This window comes from Myotis lucifugus, unplaced genomic scaffold (assembly GCF_000147115.1).
Source record: "Myotis lucifugus unplaced genomic scaffold, Myoluc2.0 scaffold_304, whole genome shotgun sequence".
Lineage (NCBI taxonomy): Eukaryota > Metazoa > Chordata > Mammalia > Chiroptera > Vespertilionidae > Myotis > Myotis lucifugus.
The window spans coordinates 940,946-962,377 of NW_005871352.1; the positions used below are offsets into that span (position 1 = coordinate 940,946).

At 35.3% G+C, this 21,432-nt stretch overlaps 1 protein-coding gene across 2 annotated transcripts in view; it reads right to left on the reverse strand.

Moving 5' to 3' along the window:
- ATL1 (atlastin GTPase 1) overlaps window positions 1-21,432 on the reverse strand; it is a 57,196-nt gene that overhangs the window by 19,095 nt on the left and 16,669 nt on the right. For both annotated transcript variants that reach the window (XM_023763856.1, XM_006100236.3), the window contains 5 exons: window positions 10,290-10,537; window positions 8,199-8,333; window positions 7,647-7,751; window positions 5,641-5,691; window positions 3,014-3,070 (listed from right to left, as the gene is read on the reverse strand). In XM_023763856.1, coding sequence (XP_023619624.1) covers window positions 3,014-3,070; window positions 5,641-5,691; window positions 7,647-7,751; window positions 8,199-8,333; window positions 10,290-10,537 — 596 coding nt within the window. The remainder of the gene's footprint in view (window positions 1-3,013; window positions 3,071-5,640; window positions 5,692-7,646; window positions 7,752-8,198; window positions 8,334-10,289; window positions 10,538-21,432) is intronic.

Consider the following 21,432-nt stretch of genomic DNA (forward strand, 5'->3'; position numbering starts at 1 on the left):
ACACCTAAATCGCCTCCAACTTCCCACTACCACTACTCTATCAATGCTCCAGTCAATATCCTTACACATTTCCCCTGCTCCACAGAATGGCTGCTCCAATCTGCACTTTCACCAATAGGTCCTGGCTTTCCCATTTATCCAAATTGTAGCTATAATATGGTATTAACCCCATGTTCCACTTTTTGCCTACTTAAAGAGTATAAAGTAGTATCTCATTATTTTAATTTTTATCTGATTATCAATGAGACCTGACATCCTTCAAAAATGTGTTAACCAATCAGGTTTTCATTCTGTGAATTGTCTGCATATCTTTTGCCTGTTTTTTAAAAATTAAGTACAGTTTATCATTTTTAATGTTTTATAAGACTATTTTTAGAGCAGCTGTAGGTTTACAAGAAAAATGAGAGGACAGTGCAGAGTATTGGCAAGTATCACCTGTCCCCACACATGCACAGCCTCATTTATTAATATCACCCACCAGAATGGTGCATTCTTTTTTTTCATCAACATTGGACCTACATTGTCACATCATAATTACTCAAAATCCATAGGGTTCATTCTTAGTGTTGTACATGATATGGGCTTGGACAAAGGTATAATGACATATACCCATCGTTACAATATCATATAGAGTATTTTCATGGCCTTAAAAATCCTCTGTGCTCTGCCTATTCATTTCTCCACTCCTCGCTTCCCCCACCATCCTCTGATCTTTGTGTCCATTGTTTTGCCTCTGCCAGAATATCATATAGTTGGAATCATACAATATGTAGCCTTTTCAAATTGGCTTATTTCACTTAGTAATGTGCATTTAATGTTTCTCCATGTCTCTTTCATAGACTGATAGCTCATTTCCTTTTTTACGCTGAATATTTCATTGTCTGGATATATGCAGTTTATCCATTAAAGGACATTTTGGCTGCTTCCAAGTTTTTGGAAATTATAAATAAAGCTGCTACAAACATCTGTGTGCCAGTTTTTGTGTGGATGTAAGTTTTCAACTTCTTTGAGTAAATACCAAAGAGTGCAATCACTGGTTCATATAAGAGAATGTTTAATTTTGTAAGAAACCACCAAACTATCTTCCAAAGTGACTGTACCATTTACATTCCCACCAGAAATGTATGAGAGTACCTGTTGCTCCACATCCTCTTTTGTGGAGCATTTGGTGTTGATGCTCTGAAATTTGGCCATTCTAATAGATGTGTCATGGTTCCTTTGCTTATTTTTGATTGGCAAAATGTCCTTACTTAATTGTAAAACTGCCTTGTGTATTCTACATATTAAGTCCTTGTTGACTTTGACATTGTCAATATCTTCTACCAATCTGTTCACTTTGCTTCTTATAGAGTCCTCTGATAAATAGAAATACTCTATTTTAATGTAATAATCCCCATCAATTTTTCACTACATGGTTTATTTTGTGAGAATCCTAGTATATAAATGTTTCTTCACCCCAGTTCAGAAGGATATTTTCCAGTATTTTCTTCTATTAGTATAATTTTAACTTTCATATTTAGTTCTTTAATCCAATTGGAGCTTACTAATCTATATGGTGTTTAACAGAAATTCAACTTTTTCTTCAAATAGTGAATTAGTTTTTCCAAATCTCAGCTATTAATCCATCCATTTGCTACTGGTTTATGACACCACCTCTGTTGAATACCAGGTTTCTATATATACTAGAGGCCCGATGCACAAAATTCATGCAAGAGTAGACCTTCCTTCCCCCCACTGCTGGTACCAGCTTCCCTCTGGCACCAGGGACCCAGGCTTCCCTCGCAGCCCCAGCTTCGTCCAGAAGGTCGTCCGGAAGGACGTCTGGTCTAATTAGCATATTACACTTTTATTATTATAGATAGGGATATATTTGGTGTCTGTTTAGTTCCATTGGGCTTTTTTCTTGTATCTGTGCAGGACCACACCATTTTCATTTTGTATGGTTTCTTAATGTGTATTCAATCCTACAATTTTGATTTTCTTTTTAAAAACTGATTTAAATAAAAACAGAACTTAATTCTTCCATAGAAGTTATAGCACAATGTATTGAGTTTCTTTAGAAATTCGGTGGTAATTTTAATTAAAATTGCACTGAGTTTATTGATTAATTTGGGGAGAATTAAATTCTCTACAACACTAAATCACCCTATCTAAAATATATCTGTTTTATACAAATTTCCCTTTATGATCTTTAATAAATCTTTGCATTTTTCTCCATAAAAGTCTTTATATTATGGGAGTTAATTATCAAAGTTTTTGTGTGTGTTTTTTGCTATTGTGAATTGTATACTTAAAAAACACTGCATACACACAAAATAACTTACATTTTTTAGTTGGTAATTGCTGTTTTGAGACATATTATTGACTTTTTAAGATTTAAAATTTTTATGATATGACACCTATAAAATAACTTATATGCATATTATTATGCACATTAGTAAAATGAACCTGTGAATCCACAAACCCACTTAAGTAATTGAACATACCAAAACAGTGAAGCTTCCTGTGTATCCCTCCCTGGTATATCCCTATTTCTCCTCTCCAGTGGTAATTACTACCTTAAATTTTGCTTTCAATATAGTTTTAACACATATGTATATGTATTCTTAAACAATATGCTATTAATTTAGTTATGCTCATTTTTGAGCTATATTAAAAATGCCATCATACTGTAGATAGTCTTTAAGAGGCAACTTTTTCACTCCATAGTATGTTTATTTTTTTATGACATCTCTAGGGTTGGTTCAGGGGAGAAAACCTGATATTTTTGCAGGAACCAAAATATCATTCATTCTTTTATTTTTCCTTCCCCCTTTTTAAAAAAAGTTTGTTAAATTTTTATTTCCACATTTCTATCTTCTCCTTGCATCGAATAGCATTAAATGGGTATCCAAAAGTGCTTCTGAAGTGAAATTTTAAAACAGAGAAACAGACCCTCACAATTAATTAAAATACCTGCTATGGTCTTCAGGAAATTTTGATAGGAATTTATCATCAGTTAACCCCAACTTACCTGAAATGGCTTCAGGAATGTTTCCTCCATTGCCAGTCTGCCATACTCAGTGAAAAGCTAGAAGGAAAATCACACACACATACAAACACACACATACAAACACACATGCACAAAGAAAACTTCATTATCTGCAAAGTTTTACTTTTTGGCTTTCTTCCATTCATATTTTCCCCCAAGCTATAAGATAATACTATGTTCTTAAGATTACAATAATCATTTTAAGGAACTAAGTATTAGATAAAACAGTACAGTAATTAGATATTTTAAAAATAAAGTTTCCATTTTAAAGCTAACATCTTTTATATCTAGAATATAGGACAGTTTTTTGTAGGGACAATGGGGAGAAACATGTTAAATGACCTTTCAAAATAGAACTTGCGTAATTAGACCAGAAAGCAATAAATTATGTAGGATATATATGTGTTGTTGCCTGAGGACACACAATGGCCTGGATTATTACAAAGTCATATAGATATCTGGCTTAAAAATCAAAACATCAAATACACTGCTGTCTAATATTTTTTATTGTGCCCAATTGAGAGGCACCATAGCAGTTTTTATGTTGCTAGAAATGGAAGGTTTTGGAGAACACAACCTAAGGGTGACTGTGATTGGGCCTCTGATGAGAGTTTCATCCAGAGTGGCTGAGTGGGTTTTCCCATGTGTGCACAGGAAATGCCACTAAATATACAAGATTAACAAGCCACAGTGACTTTTCAGAGTTGGGGAAGAAAGCTGACACAGAGGATTACCATCCTTTCCCCCTCTTCATGCAGGCTATGGGAATATAGAAAGCAAAGGGTAATTACTAGTTATTTGATTAGAGTGATTAATGAAAGTCTGGAATATCATATTTAAAAGGCAGCTGGCCCTAGCTGGTTTGGCTCAGTGGATAGAGCGTTGGCCTCTGGACTGAAGAGTCCTGGGTTCGATTCCAGTCAAGGGCACAGGCCTGGGTTACAGGCTCGATCCCCAGTAGGGGGCATGCAGGAGGCATCCAATCAATGATTCTCTCTCATCATTGATGTTTCTATCTCTCTCTCCCTCTCCCTTCCTCTTTGAGATCAATAAAAATATATTTAAAAAAAATAAAAGGCAGCTGGTCAGGGATTAAACACTCTCATTACAATTATCTACTAACATAAATTGAATTCACAATCTTTTTTGAGGAAGACTGAGATATTGTCATTTACAGGAAAATTTTTAAGTGATCTCAAAAAAGATAATTTACTCAACATAAAAATCCAAAATCAGTCCTTCTTTAAGAAATTCCTAAAACTGGTATTGAACAGTACATGCTTGAATAAGTTATTGTACTTATTACTGTATAAGAAATACATAACACAAATCAAATCAAATAAAAACACAAATTAAAATAAAAAAGAGCAACAACAACAACAACAAAAATTTAACACTTACTCAGCATATTGCCTATTTGTCATAAATGGTCAGTGAGATGTACAAGAAATATATTTTAGCCCTGGCTGGTGTGACTCAGTTGGTTGGAATGTTGTCACCTACACCAAATGGTGGCAGGTTGATTCCCTGGTCAGGGTACATGACCCAGGTTTCCATGCATGGGAGGCAATAGATCAATGTTTCTCTCATACATTAATGTTTTCTCTCTCTCTCTCTCTCTCTCTCTCTCTCTCTCTCTCCCTCCCTCCCTCCCTCCCTCCCTCCCTCCCTCCCTTCCTCTCTCTAAGATCAATAAAAAAATAAAATAATAAATAATAAAAAACTGATTTAAAAAGAAGAAAATAAATATATTTGGGAGTAATACTGGTTGTAAACTCAAATGATTTTTCTGACATTAGAAATTACCCTGTTTTATCATCTTGTTATCTGTTAAATTTGTACATGGCTCTTATTGCAAAAATTAAATAATATACTGAAAGCAAAACTTTCTACAAAATATACAGAGGGCAACTATCAGAGAAACAATAGGCTTTCCTATGTAACCAATATAACATGAATTGAAAGGGAGCAGAGTGTTACAGAGATCTGAAGTATCTTTAGGAATAGCTAATCTTTTACTTGAGATTTAAGTGATGCTTGGAGAATAGAAGAAACACTAAGCCCAGTCAGATAACCATATTTTTACTCCCACTCTACCACTAATTAGCCACAAGAATTTAGGCAAGTCATTTATTTCTTTCAGCCTAATTTTCCTATGTATAAAATATGAAGTATAAATTAGGTGTCACTGAGGTCTCTTTCAGATCTAAAATATAATTCTATGAGTTATCATCAGGTAAACCCCTCATAGTTCTTAGGTATAAAATGGTCCACAGGGGGAAAAACTGGCATACAACTGATATCACACTAGCAATTATTAAATCCTTGATCTTACGACTTCTACTTCATATTTTGGGTCATTTTTAAACCAAAGATCATTTTTCTATTCTAACTTGCCACATAGTTTCATATGCAGGTCAATAGCAAGTAATTTTACAGAAACAAAGGAGTTTGGAAACTGAGTTAGACAGAATATAACCATACAAGGCTAGAACAAGAAACCTGGAACTAGGACAACCTCCATTTGGTTGTTTCTAAATCCTCCTGAAGTTCCACTATGCATGCTTAAAAGATTACCAGATATTAAAAAAGATTATAAATATTGTTACCTGGAGGTGCTGAAGATCATCCTCCTGGACGTTTTGGGATAAGTTATATACCTTGATTAAGAAATAAAGTTAAAACGAGGAAATAATTAGCATCATCCTCAGCACTACTTTGTCATTCTCTATTTTTCTAAACATCAGTTATCACAAATGTGAACTCTCTAACATACATTCTTACATAATGATATTTATAAGACCATAATTGAGGAGTATAAAAAGCTTGAGAGACAATAAACAATGTACAATGATCATAAAATTGTTCTAGAAATGCAATAGCCACCTGTCTGGAGGCAAAATACTAAAAATACTTTATGAACTCAACAACTAGTCAATAAAACACTCCTTCATATAAATAATGGCAATCTAAATCTGAATGACCCATAAAGTTTTCTTAAAATTTTATGTTGACTTCTTCACAACTGGTTATCTGAATTATGTCTACAGAAAGTTTCATCACATGGAAGTTAGGTTATGAATATTATGTCCACACCCATAAACATATGCATTATTACTTCATGAACAGATCACTGTATCAAAGTGACATTTTTTGAGGGGAATAAATATCAGTAACGTCAAAGAAAACTTATGGTTATGTATATCTTTATGTATTATTACAGATAATATATTTTTAAATAGATCATTTCTCAGATAGTAAGAAATAGTCATTACTAAAAAGACTTACATTTTCAGTGAAAATATTTTTTTAATATATTTTATTGATATTTTTACAGAGAGGAAGGGAGAGAGATAGAGAGTTAGAAACATCGATGAGAGAGAAACATCGATCAGCTGCCTCCTGCACATCTCCTACTGGGGATGTGCCCGCAACCCAGGTACATGCCCTTGACCGGAATCGAACCTGGGACCTTTCAGTCCGCAAGCCGACGCTCTATCCACTGAGCCAAACCGGTTTTGGCATCAGTGAAAATATTGAATGTCTTCAGGTAAAATATACATAGTAAATAATAAATATTACAAAGGCAAAGTCAATCTGGTTTCAATTGGCTTGTGTAAATGGGTTATATTGTCAATTATGAAGAAATTAGGTAAGTCGGTATTTTAAAGGGTTACTCATTTAAGAAGTATAATTTTAAAAGCTAGTCAACTATAAGTTACAATCATGGCTTTTTATCTTAAAGTCCTTTATAAAAAAAAATTTCAGTCTTCCTTCTATCAACCTTCTCACGGTTGTCCTACCCTTACACCATGCCTTTATTGCCAGTTCACTAGCTCCATTTTCTCTACTTGCTTATAATTTTAGCCTTCACTTACTCATCCTAACCACTTTGTCTTCCCTAACTTTTAAAACTATCTTACCTTTTTTTTAACTGTTTTTTGTCTACTATCTCTTCTTGCTCTTTACAGTAAATAGAAAATAATTTTAATTTGGTTTAAAATTTTTTATGCTATGTGTTCTATTACTATAGTAAAATTCTCCAAGTACTTTAGGACAAGTTATAAAGCCTACAATATAACTCACAGAAAATACTTTTAAAAAAGGCAGAGAAAGAAAAAAGATAAATTTTTTTTTACAAGAAGACAGTTACTTTCCTAAATGTATAGTAATATGTTTTTAAAAGCTATGAACACATATACATGTTTTTTACATTTAGAAATGTTTCTACTAGCTATGTAAAATAAAATTTTGCATTTATAAATCTTGTTTCAATTAATATAACTTAACTAGGTGATCCCAATGTAACTGCATACATTATAAGATTTAATATTATTGAGTTTATTACATGCTTTAAACAGAAAAAATTATCAATAAGATAATATAATCTTTTCTGACTAAAGTAAGCAATTTGAAAACTTATCAGAAATTAGGTGACAATAATAAAAACAATTCTACTATTACAGAAATCATTAGAACTGATATGCTAATTAAGCCTAATAATATACATGATTTACCATTTCTGTTGCTTGTCTCACTAGCACACAGAAATACATATATTCATAATTTTTAGTGAAAGAAACATCCATAAATATGGATTTATTTTATTCCATACCTGTATAGAGCTGATCATTGTGCTAAGGGCAAATACTGTGGCAGAATCTCTCAAAGTTGACTGACTATCAAAGGTTCCCTGAGTATCCATCAATAGCACTGCAACCTATAGGCAAGTAGAGAACATTACTGATATTTTATAGAACATGTAGAGTTTTAGGGTTAACACAAAGTTAACATCATAAGAACTAAAATAAATCATTAGTAATGAATATTTTTATGTGTGCCATGAAGGCCACAGAAAATAAAAATGCAATTAGTTGCTGAATACTGTAATGATTAACTTTCACTGGTAATCCACCATAACAGAAACAGCACTGAAACAAAGTTTAGATGTTAGCTGAGCTTCTGTTCCATTGTTTCTACAATTTTGCTTACCCTGACCCCTAGAAAGGAAAATGGGAAACATGCAATAGAATGCTACCCACTTCCCTTTTAAATATCATGTCAAATGGCCAAAAATTAGTTTTCAAAAGAGAGTTTTTGAGGATCCTGAAAAGTGATAACTGTTGCAAGTGAAAAATCTATTTTCTTTAAGAAGTTCACATCATACCTTTTTACCATCAGGTTTATTGACAAGGAAGACTTCACTCCATATCTGGATTCCTGTAGTCTCTCGTTCAGATCCACCTCTCCATGAAAATCCAGTCAACGGTTCATTGTAATCTCCAACCCAATCAACTGATTCCTATAAAATTAAGAAAGTCTCTGATACAGAACTAGATACGTAGTATAGTATTTTCTACTCATCCATTAAGATTTGTATTCTCTTTCTAACTCTAGCCAAAAGGAAACAACATATGCACATCTACTGTACTGACACAATTTCTTTACTAATTAATCCAAAAAGAAATTATAGAGGAAGCAATCATCTGCCACATGTTATGCTAGTCCTGGGGATACAAAGATATTCCAGACCAATGGAAGCTCATAACTTAACAGGGGATAGACATGCTAACTAACTAATATAATATAATATGCCTATTAAAATGGGAGTGTATATTAGGCATAAATGGAAACATAAGAAAAGAAATAACTAACTCTTGGCTATGTAATACTTTAAAGGAGAGGTGACATTTGAGCTAAACATTGAAGGATGTTTAGGAATTTTCCAGGTGAGCAAACTTGGGGAGGGTATTCCAGAAACAAAGAAATAAAGATATGAGAGAATATAGTATAACAGGATATAAACAGTAACATACACAATGCTTTGGTATTAGGGGAGGAGGAAGTGAATAATAGCAGGAGGAAAGGTATCTAGTAGTAGGTGCAGAAAGACAAAAACAAAACAAATCTGAGCTTTAATCTGAGAAAATGCTATTTAACACAAGCAACAAGTGTTATTGAGCATTTCATTCAAATGTTTAACAGTTAAAACTATGAATATGTATAAAACTGTATAATCCCAAATAATGTAAAGTATACTAATTAGGTTCATTCAATTTTCCCACCTGTGTTATAGCACACTAATGTTGGTATGCTAGAAATAGAGAATGGTAAGTTTTTCTTGCTTTCAAAGCCTGAGATTTTAGCAGTTTTGTTCTTGATTTGTTTGAACTGACACTAGACATAAGATATTAACGTTACAAAATTGTTCAAAAATAACCCAACTAGAAAAGATCAATCCAAAATGGATAATTATGGTATAAATACATAGAACCAAGTTTCTTGGGTAGTGTGTCTATTCTTCCCTCAAAATCCATATTTGCATCAGAATTGCTATGGATAAAAGGTAGAAAAAATACTGGTATGCTCTCTACTACCAACCCTCTGTTCCCTAGCTCCAATCTTCTATTTATCCCTCTGCTTTTGGTTTATCCTAGGTCCCTTAAAGTCTCATTTCTGTGACATGCTGCTGATGCAAATGTTACGATACTGTTGCCTCTAGGGGTGGGGTAAGAAATGAGTTGGAAAAGATCAGAGAGAAATTTCTGGGGTAAAGGTGAGATATACTTGATAGAATTTGGGGATATAGAAGTATATGCATTTTCAAAAAAATAAGCAAAGGTACTCAAGATTTGTGCATGTAACTATGTAAATTTTATAACAAGAGAAAAAAATAAATACTAAAATATATAATAATGATGTATATTGAGAAAATTTGGGGGGAAGTATACTGACATCAGCAATTTACTTTGACATGAATCAGTAAAATAAGATGAAGTGATGGGTGGAAAGAAGAGTTAGAGACACATGGGATAATGCAAGAATATTAATGTTAATGGTAGAATCTCATTAGTGGATACCCAGGTATTCACTGCAAAATTCTCTTAACTTTGTTGCATGCTTGAAAATTGTCATAATAAATGTTGGGGGAAATGATTACAATAAAATGTTATGATAAAAGTTATTTGACATTTTAAACCCTATAACATATAAAGTTTATAATCATATTACTATGTGGTGTCTATTTTTAAGCGTAAAAAATAAGGTATGTTCTAAGGGTAATGTAGCTAAGTGGCTTCAGGCAAAAGTGGCCTGTGTAGTTTGGTGCCCAAAGCACCAAAGTTGGAATGATTACAGTATAGCATTTTTAAACAAGTGCATATTTAGGATACATAATAGTAGAAATAATGGACACTACTAAATAAAAGCACAAAGTGACAGCACAGAGACAGAAAATTTAAAAAAAACTCTTACATACCTGGCTGTACATGTATCTCAACATGAAGTCCATTAGAAATGATTTTCCTTTTCTAAATGCTCCAGCCACAGATACAGCAACAACCTCCTTGTCTCTGACAGCCTCTGAGAGAAGGATTCGATTTAGTGCAGTTTCATCTAACTCAAAAGAATGGTGGTCTTTGACAACAAGGACTTGGACTGGTCCTGCTTTTTTCACTGGTTCCTCCTCTTCTGAGCTCCATTCATTTGTCTTTTCTGAAAACCCACCTGTTGAATATAATAGCAATTGTATGAGGTAATCATCTCAAAATACCAAGAAAGTATATGTACCTCTCAACTCTCAAACATCTGAAACAGGAACACAGTTGAATTAGAAATACTCCTTTTAAATGACATGTTAATGTCATTCACATCATATCTCAGAAACATTTACATCTGGTCTTTCTGATTATGTGACCAAATAAAACAATTTTAGTTTCAAAACAGTTCTACATCAGTGCAGAGATTTCTGTTTGCAGAGTGAGAAAATCAAAACAAAGGAGTCTACTTTTAAGAAAGAGGAATAAAATGGCTTTAGTAGATACTTTCTTCATCTCCTAGGAATAAGTTTAGTTATTCAGATGAAAGAGCCTTGTAAAATTTTTTAGAGCTACACATACATAGGAGGAAATACATAAAAGGACTCAGAATCACATATTCTTAAGTGAAATAAGCCAGTCAATGAAGGAAAAATACCACATGATCTCACTCATTCATGGATAATAAAGACCATTATAAACTTATGAACAATAATAGATACAGAGGCAGAGCTGCCTCAAAGAGATTGTCAAACTGCAGCGGGAAGGCCGGGAAGGGTTGGGGGCAGGAGGGAGGGGGGTAAGAGATCAACCGAAGGACTTTTATGCATGCATATAAGCATAACCAATGGACATAAGACACTGGGGGGTAGGGGAGGCCAGGGGATTGTCAAGGGCGGGGAAAAAAAAAGGACACATATGTAATACCCTTTGTAATACTTTAAGCAATAAAAAAAAATTTTAAAAAAAGAATCACATATTCTTGAAACTGGAATAAATCTCTAATGCAACTAGTTCAGCTCCCTCCAATGTATGCATCCCATCTACAAAATCTCAGACTCTTAATTGTCTAAAGCAGTGGTTCTCAACCTTCTGGCCCTTTAAATACAGTTCCTCATGTTTTGACCCAACCATAAAATTATTTTCATTGCTACTTCATAACTGTTATGTTGCTACTGTTATGAATCGTAATGTAAATATCTGATATGCAGGATGGTCTTAGGCGACCCCTGTGAAAGGGTCATTCGACCGCCATAGGGGTCAAAACCCACAGGTTGAGAACTGCTGGTCTAAAGTTATACCTCATAGTAATGAAAATGACAGAGAATTGAATTGGGTAGGACCAGATTACAGATCTTCCATGGCAAAGAGGTCTGGAAATAATTCGATAAAAAATAAGAAACTTTTGAAAGTTACTTTATGTGGAAATCTTACAAAAAATGATGTGAACCTAGGAAATTACTAAATCTCTCAGTTTCTTCATCTGTAAAATGGAAACTACTCATAGTACCTATTCAATAGGGTTGTTATAAAGATCGAGGGAGTTACTATGTAAAGTGCTGAGAACAGTGCTTTCACATAGCAAGCTTTAAAGGCTGATAGCTCATTAGCTATCATCATCATCATCACCACTACTACCTTTGGACTACTGGCTGATGTAAGTATTCCTTCAAGAAGTTTGCATACTTTCTATAAATTTATGTGTGTGTGTATATGTCTGTATGCACTTTCATGCTTTCTGAGTTTCTATTAAATGATCAGAAATGCTATTTTTGAGATTAACTTTTAGAATTCACCCTTAATATACAAGAATTTTGGAACCCTGGGCCTTGGCATTTGTGGTAAATTACAAAACAACCTCAATGTGTCAAGTGACACATTCTTATATCCACTGCCTTTGTGACTTTATAATGTGCTCCTGCTTTGACTCAGAGGTCAGCCACATGATTTCCTTAGCAGGCATCCCTCTACCATGCACCATGAGAATATTCCTAGACTAATATGATTGTTGCAGGATGAGAGTCACTTGGAATAGGAGCAAATTGTCCAGTCCCAGCCACACCCTGCAACAAGCTAACCCTCATTGATGTGAGGTAGCAAGCCAACATCAACAGAGTTGCCTAACACACATTTCAACATGTGATCAATAAATACTGTTCTATGCCTCTGAGGTTTTGTGATTGTTTATCATGCAGCATAACAGGCAATAAACAACTAATACAGCCTACAACTCCTTCCTTTAGAAAGGCAGTACAGTGTGGTGGTTAAAAACACAGGCTCTGGTTAAAAATACAGTCTGGTTAAAAACTGGACTGTTGAGATTCAAATCAAGGCCTCCCCACTTTTTAGCTGAGTAACCATAGGCAAGTTGTTTAACCTCTATGTGTCTAACTCATAAGATTGTTGTAAATTAATATATGCATATAACACACTGAGACCAGTGGCTGGTACATAGTAAATGCTATTAGTATTATTGTAGGTTTTTGAAAGTTAAAGCCAAAGATGTAACTGACCTTGCCCAGAAAAGGAAATAGAATTTCTGTATCAGGCAATCTACCATGGATGCCTTCTTGTGTTATTTGTTTATTCCTTTAAACAATTTATCAAGGTATTTATTATCTGTATTTTTGACACATGAGAAAATTAAGAATTAGATAAATAACTTTCCCAAGATCAGACCCACTAACAAATTATATATCCAAGTTCACACAGTTAATAGCTGTCAATTTAGGACTAGATCCCAGGTTTAAAAACACACAAATCTAAACACATAAGAAGACAGTAGTGCAAGAAATGAGGGACAAAATAGCTATAAGACATAAAGAAAACAAACAGTAAATGGCAGAAGTAAATCCCTCCTTATCAGTAATTACATTAAATGTAAATGGATTAAACTCTAATCAAAAGACAGAGAATGGCAGAATGGATAAAACAACAACAACAACATGATCCAACTACAGGCTGTCTACAAGAGATTCACTCAAGATCCAAAACACAAACAGGTTGAAAGTGAAAGAATGGAAAAATATATTCAATGCAAATGGTAACCAAAAGGAAATAGGAGTGGCTATACTTATATCAGACAAAATAGACTTTAAGTAAAAAAGGTTACAAGAAACAAAGAAGAACATTGTATATTAAAAGTTTCAACACAGCAAGAACATATAACAGTTATAAACATTTATGCAGCTAATAGCAGGCCATCAAAATATGTGAAGCAAAAATTGGAGACTTCAATACCCCATGCTCAATAATGGATAGAAGGACAGGATAGGCAACAAGCAAGAAAATAGAATCAACTACATAATAATCAACTAGATCTAACAGACATATACAGGACGACAATGGAGTACACATTCTCCTCAACTGCAAATGGAGCATTCTCCAGGATAGAATCTATGTTAGGTTCAAAATTAAGTCTCAATAGGTTTTTAAAAGATAGATACAATACAACATATCTTCACTAACTGCAAAGAGATAAAGGTAGAAGTCAGTAATAAAAGTAAAACTGGAGAATTCACAAATTGTGGAAATAATGCAATAGACTCATAAACAATAAATGGATCAAAAGAGAAATCAGGATATGAAATGCAAATCAAGACCACAATAAGATACCATTTCACACCCATTAGGATGGCTACTATAAAAATAAAATAAAATCAGAAAATAAGACGTGTTGGCAATAATTTAGAAAAATTTCACTGTTAGTGGGAATGGAAAATGGGGCAATCAAGATGGAATACAGTATGGTGGTTCCTCAAAAAAATTAAAAATAGAATTACCATGTGATTCAGCAATTCTACTTCTCGGCATATACTCAAAGAATTTAAAGCTGGGTCTCAAAGAGATATTTGTACACCTATGTTTATAACAGCATTATTCACAATTGCTAAAACATGGAAGCAACCCAAGTGTTTATCAACAGATAAATGGATAAGCAAAGTGGTGTGTGTGTGTGTGTGTGTGTGTGTGTGTAATGGAATGTTATTCAGCCTTAAAAAGGAAGAAAATTCTGACATATGCTACAACATGGATGAACTTTGAGGGCATTATGTTAAGTGAATTAACCCAGTCATAAAAAGACAAATACACTACTGTATGATTCTACTTATATGAGATTCTTAGAATAGTCAATATCATGGAGAGAGAGAATACAATGGAGGTTGCCAAAGTCTGGGAGAAAAAGGGAATGGGGACTTAGTGTTCCACGACATAGACATTTTGTAAGATGAAAAGAGTTCTGGAGATGGATGCTGGTAGCTGGCTGTACAACCACATGAATGTAGTTAATATCACTCAACTTTACACTTAAAAATGGTTAAGACGGTAAATGTCATGTTATGTGTATTTTACCACAATAAAAAATGTAAAAAAGATATATACAACTTTAAAACTAAGTATTATAGAATATTTTATAACTTTGAGGTAGGGGGAAGATTTGTTAAATTATAAAGAGTACAAGCCATAAAGGAAAATATTAAGTGGAGTACTTTTAAATATAAAATTTGTTTCTTTTTTTAAAATATATTTTATTGATTTTTTTACAGAGAGGAAGGGAGAGGGATAGAGAGCTAGAAACATCGATCAGCTGCCTCCTGCACACCCCCTACTGGAGATGTGCCCACAACCCACGTACATGCCCTTGACCAGAATTGAACCTGGGACCCTTCAGTCCACAGGATGACGCTCTATCCACTGAGCCAAACCAGTCAGGGCGAAAATTTGTTTCTTAAAATATACCATTAAGAGAGCAAAGTCAGCCCTAGCTGGTTTGGCTCAGTGGATAGAGCATTGGCCTGCAGACTGAAGGGTTCCAGGTTTGATTCCAGTCAAGGGCACATGCCCAGGTTGCAGGCTCCTCCCTAGCCCAGGCCCTGGTCAGGGCTCGTGCAGGAGTCAACCAATCCATGTGCTTCTCTCACATTGATATTTCTCTCGTTCACTCTCTCTTCCACTCTCTCTTAAAATCAATGGAAATATCCTCAGGTGAGGATTAAAAAAAATAATAAAAAGGCACATAATTGTGTCAAAATATTGATAAAGTATATTTCTTCAGCCAGGGAAGGAGGAAACAGGTGCTCACTATCATTCTTTTTAAAACTCAGCTTTGCTCTAACCAGTTTGGCTCAGTGGATAGAGCGTCGGCCTGTGGACTGAAGGGTCCCAGGTTCGATTCCAGTCAAGGACATGTACCTTGGCTGCGGGCACATCCCCATTGGGGAGTGTGCAGGAGGCGGCTGATTGATGTTTCTCGCTCATCGATGCTTCTAACTCTCTATCACTCTCCCTTCTTCTCTGTAAAAAATCAATAAAATATATTTAAAAAACAAAACAAAACTCAGCATCTATGTTTTATTTGTTCTTTTGTAAATAGATATTTTTCATAAGAATTTGTATGTAAAAGAGGAAGAGTTTCTAAATTTAAAAATATCCCAACTTTTTAGTGACTAAAAGTAACAGTGAATCATTTCCCTGAGGCTTACTTTCCTGATAATTACAGGTTCTACTTACAGTCTAGTCCAGCCGTGGGCAAACTACGGCCCGCGGGCCGGATCTGGCCCGTTTGAAATGAATAAAACTAAAAAAAAAAAAAGACCGTACCCTTTTATGTAATGATGTTTACTTTGAATTTATATTAGTTCACACAAACACTCCATCCATGCTTTTGTTCCGGGCCTCCGGGCCCGTTTAAAAAACCCTTTTGGGGCCCCCGGGGGAAAAAAAGTTTGCACCCCTGCTCTAGTCATTGGTTCTACAGATAATAAATACTGCAGGATTTGAAATAGAGCAAAGCTATAAGCCAGGAGACATCAAGACAATGTGTAAGCAAAAACAAGAAAAAAAGAAAGGAGAGAGAGAGAGAGAGAAAGAGAGGGAGAGAAAGGAAGGAAGGAAGGAAGGAAGGAAGGAAGGAAGGAAGGAAGAAAGGAAGGAAGGAAGGAAGGAAGGGAGAAAGAAAGAGAGGGAGGGAGAAAGGGACAAAGCATAAGCAGATACAAAGTATAATCTATATATATAAAAGCCTAATATGCAAATTATCCCCTCGGGAGTTCGACCAAGAGACTGGGAGTTCGATTGCTCGCTATGCCATGCGCCTCGCTATAGAGGCGCGGAACAAAGGAAGGCCCCAGCCAGCAACCCAGGAAAGGAGGCCCCAGCCGGCAGTCAGAAGGCCTCAATGGCCCTGATCGTCAGCCAGGTCTACCCATGCCCAAATTTCGTGCACCGGGCCTCTAGTACACACACATACACACACACACACACACACATATGAAAATGTGTTTGAAAAAAGAGGTAGAGAAAGAAAATTAAATTAGAAAAATGGGGAGGGAGAGTCTGTAGGGAAGAAGTACATATATAACCCATTAGAAATTTTATTTTGTTTCAGGAGGAATAGATATATAGAAAATGAGGCAAGTGAGAAGGAACAAGTAGTCTAATTTCATAAAAAAATATAATACATCCAATGGGAAAAGAAAGATCAGAAGGTAACTAACTATACTATACTCAAGATTGTATTTATACTTTTCCCAAGGAAGATAAGCAAACAGGTACATGAAAGATGGTACTCAACATCACTAGTCATTAAGGAAATTAAAATGACAATGAAATACCACCTCTTGCCTATTAGAACAGTCATCATCAAAAAGATGAGAGATGCCCTAACTGGTTTGGCTCAGTGGATAGAGCATCGGCCTGAAGACTGAAGGGTCCCAGGTTCAATTCCAGTCAAGGGCATGTACCTTGGTTGCAGGCACATCCCCAGTAGGAGGTGTGCAGGAGGCAGCTGATCAATGTTTCTCTACCATCAATGTTTCTAACTCTCTCTCTCTCTCTCCCTTCTTCTCTATAAAAAAATCAATAAAATATATATTTTTTAAAAAGATGAGAAATAACATGTGCTGGTGAGGAGATAGAGAAAAGGGAACCATGTGCACTGTAAGTGGAATTATACATTGGTATAGCCACTATGGAAAACTGTATGGAGATTTCTCAAAAAAACTGAAAATAGATCTAGTTAAAAATATGATCCAGCAATTTTATTCTAGGACTATATCCTAAGGAAATGAAAACACTAACTCAAGAGATATCTGTTCTCCCATGTTCATAGCACCATTATTTACAACAGTCAAGACATGGAAATAATCTTCTAAGTATCCATTGATGGATAAATGGATAAAAATGTTGCCATATACATGTGAATATTATTCAGTTACAGAAAACAAGGATGGATCTTGAAGTCATTATGCTAGGTGAAATAAGTCAGACAAAGATATATACTTTATCATCTCACTTATATGTGGAATCTAACCAACCAACCAACCAACCAATAAAACTACCAAATTCATAGAAAAAGAGATCAGATTTGTAATTACCAAAGGTGAGGGGTTTCGGGGAGGGGGTATTGGAGGAAGTTAGTCAAAAGGTACAAACTTCCATTTACAAGATAAATAAGTACTAGAGATGTGATGTATAACATGATGACTATATTTAACATTGTTGTATGATATATGTATAACAAAGTTAAGAGAGTAGATATTAAGAGTTCTCATCACAAGGAGAACATGTTTTTCTTTTCTTGTTATTGTATCTATATGAGATGATGGATATGGTAATCATTTCATGATATATGTAAATAAAACCATCATACCGCACACCTTAAACCTAGATAGTGATGTCAATTATTTCTCAATAAAACTGGAAAAAATGTTTTTAACTTTTCCTCAAAAAACAGAAACCTAAAAATTAATTGTAACAAATAGACATTTGCTACACATACTGTGCAGCTAAGATAGTTTTTTCTTCTTAGGCCAGGAAAAGCTGACATTTTAGTGCAAATATTATTTTTCTAAAGCAATATTGCAGAGACGGTTTCTGTTACATTGTGGAAAACTCAAATTCCTATGTGGTATCCCAAGTTTTTAACCAACTGTAATTACAAAAGCAAATAAGCAAAAAAGGGTGCACTTCTGTTTTGTTTCTGGTAGTACTTAAGCTCTAAACCCAACACTGAAAGACTGCTTTCTGGGCTACTGCCTCCTGATATTCATCTGTTCCCTTTACTTTTCACACTAGCACATTCTTTGCTTTCTTTTCTAGTCCAAGGCGATCGAATTTATAGAGCCTTGATCTCTTATACCAGCTTACACCTGGGTAGGCTTAGTGTGGCCCCTTTTGGCATACTATTTTAGTTCCTTGTCCCCGTCACATGGATTGGAGAAGCAAACAACTCTCAATTTCTATCTTAGGTCTATAATTTATAAATTATGGAACCTCTGGCAAGTAACTCATGATGAGTCTCAGATTCCTTATATATTAAAAAAAGGATAATCCCTATCTTTGAAGAGTTAATTTTTAAAAGCTTAAATTTATTCAAATTTTAGTTCAGTGTAGATTTAGGTACAGGTGGTGGGATTCTCAGTCCTACTCACAAACCTGCTTACCAGTTGTACCTGTGGATATGATCCTCAAATATCACCCCCAATTCTGAATGTCAGCAGAGATGCTTTCCTGCTTTCTAGCTCCCATGGCCCTTGTAGACCTAACAGGGCCATGGGAGCTCGCATCTTTTTTGCTTTAAGTTGCGAGCTAATTAATACCTGACCACTCAGATAATAATAAACCTGTTACATGGTCCTACAGGATCCTTATCTAAATTTTAGGTCTCCTGTACAGATTTTACAAATCTATCTCTTGCCTTTTTCTTAGAAATCACTATATTGTCCAATTCTGGATAGTCTACCTTTGCCCTCTGGTCTTGACTTTCTAACTTGTCTGGGAAATATTTATCTAGATAGATGATAAGGTCAATCTTTTATAGCTATCACCTGAGTTTTTTCTCACCAGTGACCTCTGGCTTCTACAAAGACCTGTTCTCTATATTCCCCTGACACCATGCCCAATATCTTATAAAACATTCCACAGCATCATGTTACAGAAAATAAATTAGAATACAACCCTAGGTTCTAATCTTAGTCCTTCAATTTGCCAAACATGTGACTTTCACCAAGTTATTTACCCAATGGGAGACTCAATTTTTTCATTTGCAAAACAGGGAACATGTCCTGAAAACTTAAGAGACTAAAGGTCAAATGCAATAATGCATTTGTGCCTTGAAAACTGTAGTTCTATATAATGCAGAAGGTATTATCTCAACAAAGAGGCAGTATAGCATAGTGGCAAAGATATTGAAGTCTAACTGCCAGAGTTGGAATCTTGGCTCCATCATTTACCTTTTCATATGTAACATAAGGATTATAGTACCTACCTCATTGATATTAGCTCAATCATACTAGCTATTATTGGTATTATTAAATGTCTACTATGTGTTAGGCATTCTACTAGGTGCTGGTAATAAAATGGAGTCAAGACAGATATGACTAATACTTTGCCAAAAACCTCTATCTCCTACTCCATATGTCACATTTTCTAAATCATTTATGTCATATATACTTTACAGCAAAGAAAAATCTGAGCAGTGAAGCATTTCTATGGAGCTTTAAGATAAGACTCCACAACTCCACTATTTCTTTTATGTAAACATTTCCAATGAACACACAGTGACTCTAGAATTCTTTTCCTAATTCATTACTTGAGTTGAAACTCTTGTGGTGTCTTCTGGGTGAACTGTTTGGGATATGTTTCTATCAAATATAAATAAACAATTATAGTGTTTCTGAAAGTAAGACCACCTACTTCTCAATCACCTAAGATGCTAATTAAAAGGCAGATTCTTGGACCCATTTCAAAAGCTTTGGCTGGAAGATATGGGAATCTGCATGTCTAATAAGTTCCCAATGTGATTTTTACGAAAATCCCATTTGAGAAACACATTCCCAAGAGAGAAAAAACCTCCACTAAATAAGAAATCTGTAACCAAAGGAAATACTGAAGAATAATGATCCAAAGCTTTGTGAAAGAGAAAAATTTTAATCCTCACCATAAATTTTCACATGCCTGTCTCCAAACAGGGTGGAGTCAACAATGCACGAAGATCAAGACCAAAACTGACTTGAACATACATACCTTAACTGTGAGTGTTCAAGCAAATCTTACTCTATAAGCCAAGGGGAGGGAGGGTGGAAAGGGGACACTGAAAAAGCTTACCTGTATATCAGAAGAAGCAAAGAAAACAGTGGTCACACCTACTAAATTAGGGTTTGGTGACCTCAGTAAAATGGAACCACTTTCTTTTAAACTCAGACAACTAAAGATAGACCTCCCTGCTACCAACTCCCCATATCTACCATAAACCTTGAATAATCTCTCATATGTAAACCTTTTCTACTGGGATTTAAGCTGGTCCTGTGACCAATCTGAGCAAGGAGAAATATGGCTTTTTTATAAAAGTACACTGAAATAACCAATTAAAATTAAAATTTATACCTCTTGGTCTGATTGACAGTTATAGATCTCACTGAGATATGGAAGATAATCAAGAAGCCCTGAATATCTAGTGGGTATAAAGTTTCCAAATAATAATTCAAAACTCATGAACAACATATGTCTCTACCCATCAAGCCACAGTAACCTAAGATCTGCTCTGGTTTATATAATAAAATGCCCTATAAGGCTTTAGTTCCTAATGTGGTAGCGTGTTTAGTACCGAGACTGGAAGAAATTGGATGCCCAAGGCAGAAAAAGATGCCCAACCTGCCCACACTAAGCATCTTAAATCAAGTCGAGCAGCAGAGCAGGCGGGCGGGGCCGAGATTTCTCCTGCATCACTGCGCTTGCTCTTCTCCGCTTGCGTGAGCACCGCCCACCCACTCACAGCGTGAACCCACTGGGCCTAGCCCTAGCCTCTCCTTCCCCCTCCCCTCGGCCTGGTGCTGAATCATGAGCCCAATCATGAGCCCAATATCTCCGAACGGTAAAATCAAAGAACAATGCCACTCTGAATGGGGTACCAGGTTGGGGTGGGGCAGAAGGCTGGAAACCACAACTTTCCTTTCCTCTCCCCAAATTCCCCACCCAACCCCCAAATTAAAAATGAGTACTGCAGCGCTGGGGCACTCCCAAGCGGGCGTCCCTTCTCTGGTGCTCAGGTCTGCAACGGTCTCACTGGGCCGGCAAGCTCCCCGC